General features: G+C 41.4%; 1 protein-coding gene across 1 annotated transcript in view; it reads left to right on the forward strand.

Moving 5' to 3' along the window:
- spns2 (SPNS lysolipid transporter 2, sphingosine-1-phosphate) overlaps positions 1-17,383 on the forward strand; it is a 68,673-nt gene extending 51,290 nt beyond the window's left edge. The window contains exons 9-13 of the mRNA XM_053331791.1: positions 391-456; positions 1,017-1,115; positions 4,444-4,607; positions 9,346-9,392; positions 13,775-17,383. Of these exons, the coding sequence (XP_053187766.1) occupies positions 391-456; positions 1,017-1,115; positions 4,444-4,607; positions 9,346-9,388 (372 nt within the window). The 3' untranslated portion in view covers positions 9,389-9,392; positions 13,775-17,383. The remainder of the gene's footprint in view (positions 1-390; positions 457-1,016; positions 1,116-4,443; positions 4,608-9,345; positions 9,393-13,774) is intronic.
- The last annotated feature ends 269 nt before the right edge of the window (positions 17,384-17,652 follow it).

Genomic DNA, 17,652 nt, shown 5'->3' on the forward strand with positions numbered 1-17,652 from the left:
TAGGACATAAATTCAGATCTTGCAGCTGGATCTAAACTTGGGAAGTGTTAAAATGTTTCCAGATTTAATTTATGGCCCTGTCAAGAATAAACAATCCTTATCATCCCGTGCTGTTTTTCAGCTCGTCGGCTAAATACTCGGCTCAGCGGGACCAAAATGAAGGCCTGCACATCCACATATAATTGGGCCACGGCATAATAACATGTTTTTAAACCGCAGCAACCAAAGCACTTTTTACTCAGCAGCAGATTCCCACACACGGTAGCAAGATCTGCAACACAAACCTCCTCTTCTGGCTTTGTGTCTCGTTACCAAGTTTTTTGTGCAGATGGAATTGACCGATGTTGATTAGCACCACTAACTGTACGATTTCTCCATCTTTATTTTAAGGTTTGCATCTTCATAGGAGAGACGCTGCTGTTCTTGAACTGGGCCATAACAGCGGACATTTTAATGGTAAGAACTGAAAACCTATACTTATCCACTGGGTCAGTGGAAATTCCAGCAACACACTATACCAAATGTTCCCATTAGACGCCGCATCTTATTTTGAGCTGTGAAAAGTTTGAGTGGGCTCGGGCTTTGTAGGCTACGGCTCGGGTGGAGCTGATAATTACTGCCTCTGCCGAAATTGATTCATACTCCGCTCATGGAAACAAACAGAGAGGAGCCCTTTCTCTGAAGGAATTTGAATGTTTTGGCCTCAAAAAGTGAAAACAGTGAGCCGAATGAAATGAGACTTCCTGTAAGGTGGGTGTACCAGCCATCTCCTTAATTCGTAATTAGCCTGGAGACTGTGGTGAGTATGTAAAGACAGAGACAGGCCATTACTGACATTTTTAACTGTGACTGACAGTTCTGTCTGGGGTTACCTGACCTAATGAGGTGGGCTCTAGGTTCATAATTGAAGACTGCAGGGCTTGTTTTAACACGACTGAGTGAATCTTTCTACCTCTGTCTCTTCAACATCTTACACGATCTCATGCATTTTTCACCCTCTCTCCATCTCTGTACAGTTTGTCGTTATTCCCACCCGGAGAGCAACGGCGGTCGCATTTCAGAGCTTCACCTCTCATCTCCTGGGTGACGCGGGAAGTCCGTACCTGATAGGCCTGGTAAGACTCTCTCAGAAGCGCTTCTATCACAGTGTGAATATCTTTAAGGCTTACCCCTGGTTTTGAATGCCCCAGCTCAAACATACAGACGGTCTGTAAGCTCTCCATTCATACACACGATGCATTCAGATACCGGTTCAGCTCTCGCTTTAAGTGGGCTAGTGCAAAGTGAGGTACAAGAGGAGCTTTTAGCACACGTCTCAGGAGGGCCGCCGAACAGAGTTGTGATTTCACCACTGCTCTTCAGCCTGTCAGGGCGTTTTCGAGTAAATTTCATGGTTCCCAGGAGGGGCCAGGGTTAGCGTATTTGATTGGTCAGGAGATGAGAGGGTGATTCTTACTAGGACGGTAGGCCTCTCAAGGTCAGCCAATCCCCCAACCCTCCAAACTGCACACACACACACACACACACACACACACACACACACACACACACACACTTGCACCCAAATAATAGTGTTCAGGAGCGCAGAATACAAGTGCTGCTTGTTATTCAATGGAGTGTAAAACAGGATCCACCTCAGACTGTCAACCAGCATTCCTCTCATTCTAAATACAGAATGAACATTTCTGATGTTAAATAGGAAATTCATGGAGGTATTCATTCTGTATGCCTTATTTGAGCATACAAGAAGCAAGGAAAAGTGCATAGAGGACACACAAACGTGAGAGATTAAGAACCGTTGATGTAAAATCGAGGTCATACTACAATCTGATTTTCATATCATGTACTTGGGTGCCAGTAAATTGCTAAGAGACAATAGACCTCCTTAGTTTTACTTGTTTACATTGTGTTTTATTGCCAAGTCTCTGGCTCACAGCCTAGGTCATGCTAACAAAAGCAGTGGAAGTCTTTGATTAGAGAATCAAACTGATCCTCAAGCTCCTCTGCCGGGGGCCTGACAAGCCGGCAACAGATGCAGCTGTCAAGCTCAATTGAAAGTGTCCTGTTTTTTGTTATTTCCGTCAATAGAAATGTTAAACTAGTGTCAAAGCCTGGTAAGTTTGCTCCAAGTACTGACAAGCTCTACAAAAGATTCCACAAAACTGGCATTAAGAAAAATGCTTAGAGACTGATGCTGTATTGTTTGTGCAGATCAAATAAAACCCAGTGTCCTATATCCTACTAACTTCCTACTGACACATTTAGATATACAACACTTTGAAATACTGTGAGACTGTCTGGATCACTTTAAGTCTACTGAAGTAAATATGTCAGTTTGAGTTTATTTTTAGTTAGTAATTTATCAAGCAGGTCTGTTACTTGGACAAAAAAGCAGTTTGTGTCACAATAGAGAGAGTGTGGAGCAGGTGGACTCAAATGTAAGAGACTGAAGGTAGGTCTGACGGAAACAGTCTTCATTCATAAACTGGCGAGATTTGACGAGAACTGACAAGAACAGACAAAAACTGATAGACTGACATGAACAAAGACAAAGGAGCCAACAAGAACTGAAGAAAAAATAGACTTAAATACAAACCAAACTAATCAAACAACAAGGAACAGGAGGCACAAAACAAGGGCAGGCTGTGTGCTGATTGGCTAGTGAAGGGCCAAGGAACAGGGCAGGTCAGAAAGACACGGAACAAACTGAAAATCAAAACCCAGCAAATACATTTACAAAACCCAAATATATAAATAAGCAAAACCAAATGACTGAACACACACTGGAAACCAAGAGAGCACAAAGAGTCCAAAAATATGAGGCCATGACAATTTGATGACATCATCTTGGACTCTTTAAAAACCTTTTCGTGGCCATTTCTTGTAATTTTCTGGTCTTTGACTTAACAATAAAATAACTAAATAAATAAAATGACTTGACAGATGAATTGATAATTAAAATAACGGTTGGTTGGAGACCTGATTCAACATTACAGTACTGGAAAATTAATTCCACAAGCCCCTAATGTCAGAATACTGCAGCCTACATACACACACACTGCAAACCAGAATAACCCAGATGTGACCCTACAGTCAGCCACTCACTCTGCTCTCCAGCCTCCGGGGCACGGCTCTCCTCTGAGTGACACACTGAATGTCCTGCACAAACCCCCGAACCACGAGGCCCAGAATGCTCTCGGTGCATCACCGCTCAGCGCCTCAGTTCTGAGGTTTAGCATGCGAGTGCGATGGACTTTTCATGACGCATGCTGAGCGCAGGCAGATATACAGTCACCCATGCAGATTGGCACAAGTCCCATGAATGAGCAAAAGGAGAGAATTTCAAGAAAAATAGACGGGTGGTTATTGCTAAGCAACCACAAGTGATCCTTTTTGGTTCACAATAGGGTTTTGACATGTGCAGCAAACAGGCCTGCAGCTGATGTACTCAACTCTACAAACACATGCGGTCGTCCTAGTATACACCACCGTTGTATTTTAGAAAGCCAGGAACAATCTCTCAGCAATCTCCCAAGAAAATGCCTTCTAGCTCGATAATTAGACATGCAGCAGTTCATTGTGTATTTTAAGTAAAGCTGCACAGTGCAAGTTGCAGGCAATTTATTGTAGCGAAGCACATGGGTGACAAACTAAAGGCTGCAGTGGCAAAAGTACACCGTATTATACACATATTGCATTTTATTTACTCTTTCTTTAATGAGCCCTCACTCCGTGGATGCACGTACACACCTGCCTCGCACATATGAACACTTGCACACTCCAGCCGACATCCTCCTGTCAGCAGTTCTCCAGCTCTCCCCGTCGAGAATCTCATTCTGCTGACACCAACATATAATCAATGTGCTTCAGCCAGGGTGACCTATGGCCGCTCAGACTCTTACTCACACACACTAGAGAAGCCCCCCGCCCCTCTTGTTTCTGCCGCGCATACCTCCACACAACTCCACTAATCTGCTAAAAGCAACCATCAGCAGCCTCCCCTCCGTCACGATTGTCAGTATGGTGATATATGTGTGCTTGAGAGCTGCCGTATAAGTGATACTGGGTGGTAGATGTGATCATTCGCGCCCACTGTCCTCCAGCTGTTGTTTTCCTATGTGCTGTGTGCATGACAGGACGAACGCCGGCGCTGCTCAAGCCTTCGAGAACAGTATGAGCAAATAGCTGTGAAATCCTGCAAGGTTTAAAACAAAAAACGGGGTGTCTTACATCACGCTGGGTGTCAGTTTGATGTGTTTCTATGATAAAACATGCAGATCTCACTTTGGTAAAGTGCTCAGAGTGAGTGTATAACCAGCATAAAGTCATGTACTGTAGTGTGATGGAGGATGGAGGGATATTTTTAAGAGTTTTTGGTGAATGATTAGTTAGAATAAAATCTCTTTTCTAATGTGTTTTTTGTCTGTGTGTGCCTGGGTGCAGATTTCGGACGGCCTTCAGCATCGCTACGCGACATCAGCAATGTGGCAGTTCCTCAGTCTGGGTTACGCCCTCATGCTGTGCCCCTTCATCATCGTCCTGGGGGGCATGTTTTTCCTGGCAACCGCGCTGTTTTTCCTGGATGACAGAGAGAAGGCCGACAAACAGTAAGTGACTTACACATTGTTTGAATAACTCGTCATTTTTTCATTCATTATTCAATAATTCCTCCTTTGTGAATTTTTCATACGTGGTTGAGATGTGCTCCATTGACTTTCTGAGTAAGAGCTCCAAACAAGTTCCCAAAATAACACCTGAGTGCAAAAGGAAGTGGTCATATTGTGGGTTTCGTGCTATACAGTGCCACACACAGGTCAGGAGCTCTATCTGGTCAATGCTACAGTCTTTTACCCCGTGCTTGGGTTTCACTTCTGTCAGGGACAAGCTGGCAAGCAATGCCAACAATGGTGCCAACCCTGCAAGACTCAGAAAGCCCCCAGAGCTAATAGAAAGTCCCAGTCAGCTAAAAGCACTCCAGAGCTGACACAAGCTGTTCTAGCCATCAATTTGTTAAAGTGTGCCTACTTATACTTCTACCAGCTACCGCCCCTTCTTATTCATACATTCATATTTTCCTCTTTCTAACACCAAAGATCCCCCAGGGCACAGTAGCCGGTCATGGCCTTAAAAGGCTAAAACAAATACACTCATCGTCTTTCAGAGGGTGAGACATGACTTCTTGTTTCTTTCTGCTTATTTTTTCCTTCTTTTTTATCACATTGACTTACTCCCCTGGTGCCAGCGCTCTCAGAAATGACTTCCTTCCTGTTGAAGATGAAGGACGTTTTTAGACAGGATGGCAGTCTGATGTCTGACGTCTGTCTGCAGTCGCTTTGTCTTCGCCCAGCGGAGTCGGTCGCTCGTCTTTCCCACGCCGAAGCCCCTCATAAAGGGAGATGAGAGAGATTTGAGTGTAGCGTAAGCAGAAAAAGCATATTTGTAATCGTGAAAAAAAAAACTTGCAAAAGAAATGCCATCAATGTAGTTTTTGTGGAAATTGTGTGGAAAGCGCCAACTTTAAGATTTACTGCTTCGTCTAATCCCAGGGTCCAGCTACCCTCCAGGCCGTTAATATTTCCTCTGTGTAATGTTAATATACAGTTTTAAAGGGGTCTTTCCAAAGGCAGCAGTTCATGGCTGCCATTAGAAAGTCGGGCTGTGGCTTTTGTTGGGTCGCATCCAGGGGGAGAAAAAAAGAAAAAAGGGAAGAAATGCAGAACAATGACTTTTGAAAAACGTCACACTTGCCTTCGTGCCAGTAATAGATGCGAGTTTGTGGTTTAGAAATGTGGATCAAGCTATCTGACCACATTATTGCACAGTGAGGGCAGATGGCACACGTTCACTCAAACTATATCTAACCACAACCACTTGACTTTCACACAACATGCTGTAGGGCAAGACTAATGGAGCGGCAGATGGAGTCAAAAAGTCAAAGTCTCTGATGTGAACCAGACATACTTGAAAACACTGGTCATAATTGTATGTCATTTTCCACAAATATAATCCTTCACATCTTTATGTAGATAAGTAAAATCTATGTAGATGTTGGCTTTTGAATAATCATGTTTTAGAGTTTATACAACTGTATTCCAAAGCTACACTTTCAAATCCATTTTCTTTTTCAGTAAGTCAGACTTCATGAAGTGTTTATGAGTTCTAATGATACAGCTTCATTAATTGTTAATAAGTCATTTACAAATGTTTTATGAATCAATTATATGCCAGTAATTAGAACAACTTTTGGCATGCCAGATTGTGTAAAATCCAGCTGGCTTGAATGAAGTCATTAACAGTTACTGATAAAGAGTCAAGACATTCTAATAAGCAGTAATTAATGCTAATAAGTTATTAATGAGGGATTGAGGGAAATGGTCCAAGTCTGTAACTTTGTACATTAAATTTAGAAGTTAACAGCTGCCTTTAAGCCCAGATGTGCGCAGCTCTTTTCCAGGAGGTCAGAGGTCAAACAGTGTATTCGAGGATTCTTCCTGATAAATGAAACTAATCAAGTGTCATGCTAGAGGAGGATTAACACCAGCCACAACCTGGCAACCCAAGTGACCTATTATGAAAACTGATAGCTAGATACTTTAGATAAGAAAGTGGTACACAACACTTTTCTTGAATGACATTTAAGTAGCAAGTGAACACATGCATATGTGATATTTGATATGGGGGCACTGAAAATACACTTTGATCCTTATTTAATATCAATTCCATCATCCTACTTTTACTCAGTTAGTTTCCATCAGTTTCTGCCAAGAAACTCTGAACAGTTGTCCCTGTTCACATCCACCTGTGCTTGTCTGTCGAGGGTTAATCATACACCAATGTTATGGATTATATTCAGGTATATAAGCACAGCAAATACACTGTTGCATACCTACCTTGCATTGTATACTAAAGGCCTCTACAGTACATATTTGTACAAAACATCACAATGAAGAATAAGACTAACTTAAACAGCAGCAGCTCTTATGTAACCGGCTGCGAACAGCACCTCAGGGACCAAGAAAGATGACAACATACACAACTTTGTACAACTAGGGTTGTTCCATAACTGTGATATTTATAGACTCCATTCACGCTATAAAGCCCCCAATTTATAAATTCCCCCTGACTTTACAGAGCGCTTTGCAGTTTTATTTTTTCCTCCTTTCAGCGTGTCCTCAGATACTCAGCGCTATTTATAAAAAGGCGCGGAGCCGAACAAGTTACTCACTGGAGCGCGCCTGTCTATTTCCAGCCTTAAAGACTGCTTTATTATTTCTAGGTTGTTAGCTTTTTTTGGCTGCAGGGTGTTGGGTCGCATCCAGGGGGAGAAAAAAAGAAAAAAGGGAAGAAATGCAGAACAATGACTTTTGAAAAACGTCACACTTGCCTTCGTGCCAGTAATAGATGCGAGTTTGTGGTTTAGAAATGTGGATCAAGCTATCTGACCACATTATTGCACAGTGAGGGCAGATGGCACACGTTCACTCAAACTATATCTAACCACAACCACTTGACTTTCACACAACATGCTGTAGGGCAAGACTAATGGAGCGGCAGATGGAGTCAAAAAGTCAAAGTCTCTGATGTGAACCAGACATACTTGAAAACACTGGTCATAATTGTATGTCATTTTCCACAAATATAATCCTTCACATCTTTATGTAGATAAGTAAAATCTATGTAGATGTTGGCTTTTGAATAATCATGTTTTAGAGTTTATACAACTGTATTCCAAAGCTACACTTTCAAATCCATTTTCTTTTTCAGTAAGTCAGACTTCATGAAGTGTTTATGAGTTCTAATGATACAGCTTCATTAATTGTTAATAAGTCATTTACAAATGTTTTATGAATCAATTATATGCCAGTAATTAGAACAACTTTTGGCATGCCAGATTGTGTAAAATCCAGCTGGCTTGAATGAAGTCATTAACAGTTACTGATAAAGAGTCAAGACATTCTAATAAGCAGTAATTAATGCTAATAAGTTATTAATGAGGGATTGAGGGAAATGGTCCAAGTCTGTAACTTTGTACATTAAATTTAGAAGTTAACAGCTGCCTTTAAGCCCAGATGTGCGCAGCTCTTTTCCAGGAGGTCAGAGGTCAAACAGTGTATTCGAGGATTCTTCCTGATAAATGAAACTAATCAAGTGTCATGCTAGAGGAGGATTAACACCAGCCACAACCTGGCAACCCAAGTGACCTATTATGAAAACTGATAGCTAGATACTTTAGATAAGAAAGTGGTACACAACACTTTTCTTGAATGACATTTAAGTAGCAAGTGAACACATGCATATGTGATATTTGATATGGGGGCACTGAAAATACACTTTGATCCTTATTTAATATCAATTCCATCATCCTACTTTTACTCAGTTAGTTTCCATCAGTTTCTGCCAAGAAACTCTGAACAGTTGTCCCTGTTCACATCCACCTGTGCTTGTCTGTCGAGGGTTAATCATACACCAATGTTATGGATTATATTCAGGTATATAAGCACAGCAAATACACTGTTGCATACCTACCTTGCATTGTATACTAAAGGCCTCTACAGTACATATTTGTACAAAACATCACAATGAAGAATAAGACTAACTTAAACAGCAGCAGCTCTTATGTAACCGGCTGCGAACAGCACCTCAGGGACCAAGAAAGATGACAACATACACAACTTTGTACAACTAGGGTTGTTCCATAACTGTGATATTTATAGACTCCATTCACGCTATAAAGCCCCCAATTTATAAATTCCCCCTGACTTTACAGAGCGCTTTGCAGTTTTATTTTTTCCTCCTTTCAGCGTGTCCTCAGATACTCAGCGCTATTTATAAAAAGGCGCGGAGCCGAACAAGTTACTCACTGGAGCGCGCCTGTCTATTTCCAGCCTTAAAGACTGCTTTATTATTTCTAGGTTGTTAGCTTTTTTTGGCTGCAGGGTTGCCATTAATAGCTCGAGATCAGTGCATGCTCCCCTCACACACACACACACACACACATGCATTCACCCAGTCTACATTTACACTTACTGATGTGTGAGAACGGAGCTGTCTCATCTGCCATGCCACTGCACCTTCACAGCACAGATCTACTGGAGGGGGGGGGGGGGGGGGGGTCGTACAGGCTGAGCACTGCAGCCTGGAGAGATCACAGACACAGATTGTCAAGAAATGTGATTGAAAGGTGGAGGGAGATAGTTAGCATGGGATGAGTGATGCTGGTAAAAAAAGATGACGGGAAAAGATTTCATATTTTTACAAAATATTAAATGATGCATGTGGTTTCAGATCTGTCTAAAAAGGTTTTGTGCATTCTTAATTCCTAAAACTATTTGTTTCTCTCCTCAGGTTAAACCAGCTGTCACGATCACCCTCCACGGTCAAGGTATGACCAGGTAAATTGCCTTTTCTACTAAAGAAGCTTTAACACTTTATTGCTCTTGACATCAGCAGTTCTACAAGCACTTTAGGTGGTTGATAATAGGGACTGTCCTGCAACATTAACATTTATAGCCCTCTCTTCTCATTATGTAAAGCTCCTTTCATTAGGGGACACAGAGATCTAAAAACAAGGCTTAAAAGGCACTTTGACCTGAGTCAATCCAGAGCTTAATGACAACGTAAACTAGAGGTGATACACACATGATTGATCTATGATCCATTTCCCGTCCCATTGTACTTAGGGAGTGGCAAGGCATTCTTGGAGTGGTTATTTGACCAACTATCTGGCATCTTATCGAGACCCGAGCTACCTTCCCTCCTTCCTGCCTTTATCAGACTCACACACATGGTGCAAAACCTCTCTAATTATTAACTTTGGGGGAAAAAAGAAACAATAATTGGCAGCATACCAGCCAACTCTGCACAGTAGGACAATGGGGGGCTACTGTAGTTGCCAGTAAAGAATAACAAGATTAAACTCTGACTCACTGATTAGAAGGACAAGGAATCTGTTGTGAAGTATTTGTAAAAGGTTATCATGTTTAGCCAAAAGGTCAAGGCTATACCCTTCACTATTCATTTCTTTGTAACCTTGTCTGGAATTATTTGCCCTCACTTCATGTACACAAAGTTGAAAAAATACTGTAGGTCATGAATATGTGTGTGTGAAAAAGGAAAAGGGTCGCAAAAAGATGCAAAGCCGCATTTCTTGGTTTGCAGCGGGCGGATATGTCTACAAAAAGGCTAGATCATAAGCTCGCTGACAAGTAATGTTTCATGATAAAAATTACACCAACTTGTAGAAACTAGGAAATGGAGGTGTGTAGGATTTGTTCCAGGATAGCCAGGAGTTCAGCTCAGGAAGCAGAGTGATCATCTGCCAAAATTGCAACCACTTGTAGTATTTGAGGGCAGCAGTCGAATCAGGGGGAAATTTGTATGTAGGTGCCAATTCATGCAAGCGGATAGGAGGGATGACCATATTGGGTTTGTGCATGTTGATCCCATTCATACTTCTGAATAATACTGTGGAATATCTTCTCAAAACAGAGCTTTTAGATGTATTTGTACCTGTCAGACAACCATTGATCTGTTTCCTTGTTTGTGCATTCAACAGTGCTTTGACACCTGACATTTGTGCATTGGCTGATGAAAAATATGGCACTTAAGTTCCACCTATATTGCCTTATTGTATTCCAATTGCACAATGTAGACACTTCGAAAAAGAAAAAGAAAAACAAGCACTAACAGCTACTTTGTTAATAAGAATTCTGGACATATATTAATTAAGATAAAAATAAACAATAAGCTATTTCCCTGTATTACATAATTATACTGCTTGCAGCTACTGAAACATAGATTAACTTTGGCAAAATGTGTATATATCAGCAACAAGATGCTTACAGTGATGGATTTACCATCACATGCAACTGTCATAACTTCCCAAGTAGATTTGCATTTTGCGCTAATGACTGGTCTTAAAGGCAGGAAGTGAATGTAAAAAAGCTGTGGTATGCTTGGGAAAATATTCGACAGCAATATAAAGGGTGCACAATTATGGGATAATGATCCACAATATGCAAATACAGCGGTATAGCCCTTTATTGTAAGCACCGCGGCGTCATTACCATTAGCAGGGTGACATTAGTGTCAACCGCAAATGACAGGTGACATGAAAAGCTCCCACAAGGCTGCCACTTGTATCAGGTTTCAGTGGTAGTTTGTGCTCTCAGCCCCAGGGTTTCATCACGTCTTTGTCACACAGAGCTAAAGCAGCTAAAGCTTTTTCTCTGCTGTCAAAAAGGGGCTAATTATAGAGAACAGTGATTATAACTATGTGAGGTCAGAGTTGAATGTGCCTGTGAAGTGATCACTCCTCCTCTGAAGTGAAACCAATGACAGTGATTGATTTTCAACAGATTTATTTTGAAGGATAATCCAATCATTGACAGGCAGTATTTCCTCCCTTGGGGTCTGAGGTAATAGATCAATACAGTTCACAGTTCACCCTTCATACTCCCTCAGCACCTATCGCTGATCCTTGAGGTGCCGTTCTGAGAAACATATACAGAGAGACATTCCCTCTTCCGGTTTAAGAATAATATTTAAATTACAGAAAAAGTGTTCGGCTGTGACAAGGAGTGGAAGTGAAGGAGAGGAATTTAGAGGGAGAAAATGAGGAGGAGAGAAAAGACACATACGACTGCTGAATAAATGAGGATGAAGAGAAGCAGTAATCGCCTAAGCTGTTATACATCGCAAGCTATTAATCTCCGGTGATGCAATCCCAGACGGAGATCAGATACACTGAGATCCAATTAACTTTCTCCAGAGGAGGAACGGGCCTCCGCTGACCACATTCACCCCGAGCCTGCCCGCGCGTTAACTAGAGGACATCCCCAAGCTGGAAGCTGTCAAAAGATCAGCGTGAGACCTGACCGTGTGAGATTCACACTCATTTGTTCAGTAACCACAAGGCCTGTATACCTCTGGGAGGAAATTCATATCATAAGGCAAAGCTGTGATTTAGTCGCTGCTGTCCAAACTTTAACTGTTAAAGGTGTTTACACAGCTGCAGGCACACACTTTCCTTCTTCACATTCTCTTATCATTCAACAAAAGCGCTGAGTCCTCAGTCAGCAGTACTGAGTGGGTTGAGGGTGCCGGTGAGGCCAGTAGCTACACACATAAACACACACACACACAGACACACACCGACATACACATACACACACACACACAGAGCATGTACAGCCAGGCTCTGACGCGACTTGTACAATTTACAATACATTCAAAAAGAAAGGCCTCGACTTAAGATCTTCCTCTTTCATAATCCGGTGAATAAGTGAAAAGGAAGAAGTCATGTAGTGCTCTCTTTGATGTATCTTTGCTCTATTTGACCGGCTCATTCACGGCTCAACATCCGACTTTGAACACGAAGCCCGTCAGATGTGTAGTAACGTCGGCACAGCCATGTTCAGTCACGGTTTGCATCCTCCCGGTGGGTTCGATTAGAGTTTTGTCCGCTCGCCAGACCAATCAGACCTCCCCTTTGCTTGAGAAGCCAACAGTCTCCCTGCTCAGTTATAGTAAAGCTGTGAGGGAAAGGCCAGTCTCACACATATCAAAGACTTCCACGACTCTCATTATCGTCACACTGGCATTTGAACATTTTTAATTTGCAGGTTTGGCTCATAAACAATTCACAGCAACAGCCGACGCTAATAATTGAAGAAAAAACGTTTCATCCCAGTGAGGATGTCTCCAGAAACCACAGCGTGTTATTTTCTAAAATCCTCTGTTTAAGTTAATTAACCTTGTTTGTATGATGTGCAGCTGTTCTTTTTCTGTGTGTATGTATATGTCTATTTCTGTGCATGTGGGTGAGTGTTTGGGCGTGTGTGTATGTGTGTGTGTGTGTGTGTGTGTATGTGGTTACAAAGGACAAAAGCTCAGAACATCACCCTGCCGAGCTCCCTGCACTAATCCTATTGTGACAGCAATAGTAGCTTGTGTACTGGAGCGTCCAGGGCGCCATAATGACAGACCAGAACAAATAGCAGGACACACCGCCATCTCTCTCACCCAATCTGAAGAGATCACAAGCACGGCATCATGAAAGCCTAATAGTCTAATCTTTTCCCCTCTGGCGCCACATTTTCCCTAAGTATGAGTTTTATTTCTGTGCATTTCAGCATCTGGAAGAGATTTAAAGAGTCTAAATGAATCCTTATAAACAAGTAATATCAATCAGCCAATTTATTTAGTCCATATTAAGATTTAATGGGCTTGTAGTGCATAAATAAATGAATGCCATCTGCCTGAATGGCACTGCAAGTAAACAAGAGGTGAAACTGCAGCAAAGTATTTTAATATGCATAGTCTGCATTATTGTGTTCCAAAAGCTTCAGAAATATAAATTCACATCATGAAACCTTTGCCCTCGTTAATCTTTGTGTGTATATGCTTAATAACATGTGACACCGTAATATCAACATTAAATTTAAAGCCTCTGTCTGCACATCTGGAAGGACGGTGATTGTGCGTTTCTGTGGCTTATGGCTTGTACAGATTGTTGGGGGGCAGGGTGGGGGGTCTGCATTAAACACACTGGTATGTGTTGGTATGCTGTGTGCGGGCACATATGTAGGTCACAGGCTGGTCCTGGTGTGTAGGCGTTATCAGGAAGGTCCTAACAGATGGCCCAGGAGCTTTCAACCTCAGCATTAATTACATGAGAATGTCCTGTGGTGTGGACAGACTCTAACCGTACTATCACCCCCACCCCTCTCTCTCTCTCTCTCTCTCTCTCTCTCTCTCTCTCTCTCTCTGTCAGGTGACAAGTGTATGAGGAGACATCTGAAGGAGCAGCCAAACTCAATAAGGACGACTACATGGAGATAAAAAAGCGAGGGCAGCTGATCCACCTCTTTAAAACCACGCCCATGTCCTCTTCCTCGTCCTCACCGCGCCCCAGATCATCCTCCTTCCCTCTTCCTCCTCCGCTTGGCTCCTGCTGTTCTTCCTTTTTTTTTTTTTTTTTTACACGCTCATGGAGAGACTGCTCATAACTGGAACGAGGGAGCGTCTTGCCCCTCCTCGATACGCCTCTAAAAATCACAGGTCGGCGAGAAGGCGCACAGCGGTGTGTGTCAAAAATCGCCGACCCCGACAGCTGGTGTCCTCCTCACCTCTGTCTGCGAAGATCCACTGACCCTTCAAAAAGGGAGGAGGTGGGGGTGGCAAAGTCCCCTGTGACCACTCCGACTCCTGATGCCATACTACTGAATGCTGACCATGAACCTGCCCTGTCTGTCTGCCTGTCTGTCTCTACACGTCTGTCTGTCTGTTACATCAGCTGTCAATCTGCACCAAGTGCCATAGCGTTACTACATTCCTTCACACTTTGCACTGACCACCATCAACCCTCATGACATCATCACTGACTATGTTTACATGCACATTATAATTTAGCTCTAGGCCATGAAATTTGTTCAATTGAGCTGTTTATATCTGCTAGACAGTAGAAGCAGCATCATTTGTAGAGCACAGCCATAGAGCTCCATCAGTGTCTGTTTTTGCTCCCATACACATTTTCCACAATTTATTCAGCCTTTCATTTCTGTAAACAGAAAGTAGCTGCAAATTCAAGCTATGTGGAGCGAGTGATGCAACTAAAACATGCTGCAGGAAACAGTTAGTATCAAAGTGTTTGTTTATCTGTTTAAATAAGTCTCTCCATGATGTGGCTAATATCAGAGTGACAGTATTACCAACACACACATTGAAGTAACATACATAAATACAGTGTTTACATGATGAATGTAGTATTGTCATAATAGCATCGCAATCAAAAGTTTCGCTGTGCATGTTAACATAGCCGTAGATGAACAGCCAAAAAGTGTAACTGTCTATTTTGGTCAGTGAATCAGCCTTAAAAAATTGGAGCTTTCACATCAACAGAGCTAGCCAGCTGTTTCCTTTGACCCCACCCCCCCACATGTGTTTTGATTTGCTTTTTTAGCTTTTAGCACTTAAATCAGTGTAGATGGTGCCAGAGAACACGACAGAGATATGAGATTTCTGCACATTATTTTTCACAAGGTTTTTGTGATATTTTTTTAATTTTCTGTGTGCGTGTGTGTGCGTGTGTGTGCGTGTGTGTGCGTGTGTGCGTGTGTGTGTGTGTGTGCGAATGTGTGTGCGAATGTGTGTGTGAATGTGTGTGTGAGATTGTGTGTGACATTGCATTTGAAACTGGAGGTTACTGCGTATGATTGTTTCAGAAGGATAATGATGATGCAATCCGGGCAATTTAAAGAGGACACTGGATTATATATTTTATAATTTATAATGTACATGCTTTTTTCTCAAATGTAAATGAAATGCTACTCTTTTGACTTGGAGCCATTTTATGGAATAACACCTGTGTTGTTGTTTTTTTATGTAGATGAGAAGCAATACTATTCTTTTTTTTTTTTCTTTTGTGGAAGCCAACCTTTTGTATCCACACTGCCTTATCAGTGAGCTGGCTTTCCCTTTAAAGGGTATAGCTCTCTGATGGCTGGTTTTGAATTTCTGGAAACAACACCCACACAGAGACAGAGTCACCACTAATGATGGATTCCAGTCTCACTCCATGTTGGTTACAATAACAGACATTGTGAAAAAAGACCTTTCCCTCTCAATTTGTAGATATCCCATTTCACGATTAGAAGACTGGACTTTTGGAAAGAGCTGGAGTCACAGTCATCGGTTTATTAGTGAGGGAAATCAAAATCCCAGACAGGAAGAGGAAATCCTTCGGCCCCAGGTGGCTGGCTCTTATCGTTGATAACAGATAAGCGAGGAATCCCCCACTTTGAAACCGAACTGCCATGTCTTCAGATGTCACAGCAGGAGCTGAAAAACAGAGTCCCCTTCAATACCTGCATTTAATAGCAGCAAAGAACAGCATAGCGATTTAGATAGGAAATATGAGTCCACAATTAGACCAAAGGCTTGGATTTGATTACTATGCATCCATTACCGTATCAGATTTGTAATTATGCAAATTAAATGTAATCTCCCACAAAGAAAAAGAAACTCAGAGAGGAAGCTAGTTTTGTATATACAAACATATAGTCATTAGAAGCTCCCTTTTTTGTAGTAGTAGACACAATTTTACTGAAACCTTTAATCCACTAATGGAATCTAAGGTTTTAAAACTTGTGCATAAAGAGGAAAAAAAGCACTTTGCACACATCCAAGAAAACACAGAAAGAGGAGGATGGATTGACCTCAGCGGAGGAATAAAGGGAGACGTTGAGTTGGTCCTTGTAGCATTGATGTGTGAGAATGACTCACTGGCAGTGTGTGGGGTGCTGTGTGGGTTGTGTCCTTGTTGCCAGATCATTAGCTTTAGCTTCTCTCCAACTGCGTGGAGCTCTCTGAATGTGATTCTGTCCAACCTGACGTGTTTACACACCTACATCTTCTTAATGAACTAAGCTTCTTACCTTCCTTTTATTGATTCTTTTTTTTAATGTTACCAAATTTGTTTTTTTTTATTATAACTACAATAGATATATATAAATATATAAATATATATATATAGCTATATCACGCAGCAACTTTAATATATTGTAAATGATGGCTTGGATGCAATGTATTTATTTGTTACCATAATGAAGAATAATCTGTAAAGGGAAGTTTAAGGTTTGAGTATTCTACAGTTTGTTGTATGTCTTTGGGTTTAGAAATGCCTGTTTGTTCATCCTTTTATATCACCATGAAACAACACAATACCTTTTTTACATCACTAAGATTCATCCTGTTTACTGTGATCATGAATTGGACATCTCACACATGGAATTGCAATGTGATTTTTGAATTTGAAGACAACGTATTAGTGTCATCTTTACGATGCAATACTTTTGCATTCATTTTTGTAGCTCTTGTATGTGTTTTTTTTCAGAGTAACTGATCAAATCATTTTGCACACTTAATGTTCAGGGATTTGTTTGAACCATAGCCTAGCATCCCATCGCAGCCTCTGTCGCAGAGGTCTGTCACTTCATGCTCACAGTAAGTGCTGACACATTGTCATCTATCATCAGTAGGGGCGTTGGCTCTGGTCAGATGGGTCATGAATTGAGTTTCACTTTGCCAAATTTAGTTGATTTAGCATCAATCCTTTAGTATAGGTCTGTTGTATTGAGTAATTCTATGTTAATAATCACTGAAGTGATGTATTGAGAATGTGCTATTTCTTGTCATACAAGAATTGTGTATAAAGAAACCTATTTCTGATGTTGAGCAGAAAACAGAGGTTATTTTTATTTTTAGAGCAAGTCAATACAAGAGATGTGTCAAAGGATATTATTGTAGAACTGAACTGTGATGCTCCCTTGGGGTTTGATAGAAAATGTACATGTCTGTAAATCAAATAAAACTATTTAATCACTTCATATGGTCTGTGTTTCTTTTCATTCTGCCAGAAATCCATTATATTTAAGACAGGCATGTCCAAACTATTCTATAAGGGCTGTGTGCCTGAAGACTTTTGTTCCAATCATTCAAGAGCACACGATTCGACCAATCAACTGTCCAACTGAGATCAGTTGATTAAATGATTCAAGCCTTTTGTGGTCCTGTTTGGTTGGAATGAAAACCTGCCGCCACATAGCCATAACTTTTTTTACTTTTTTTTTTACTTCACTCTAGGAGAGTTTT

This window comes from Scomber japonicus, chromosome 13 (assembly GCF_027409825.1).
Source record: "Scomber japonicus isolate fScoJap1 chromosome 13, fScoJap1.pri, whole genome shotgun sequence".
Taxonomy (NCBI): domain Eukaryota; kingdom Metazoa; phylum Chordata; class Actinopteri; order Scombriformes; family Scombridae; genus Scomber; species Scomber japonicus.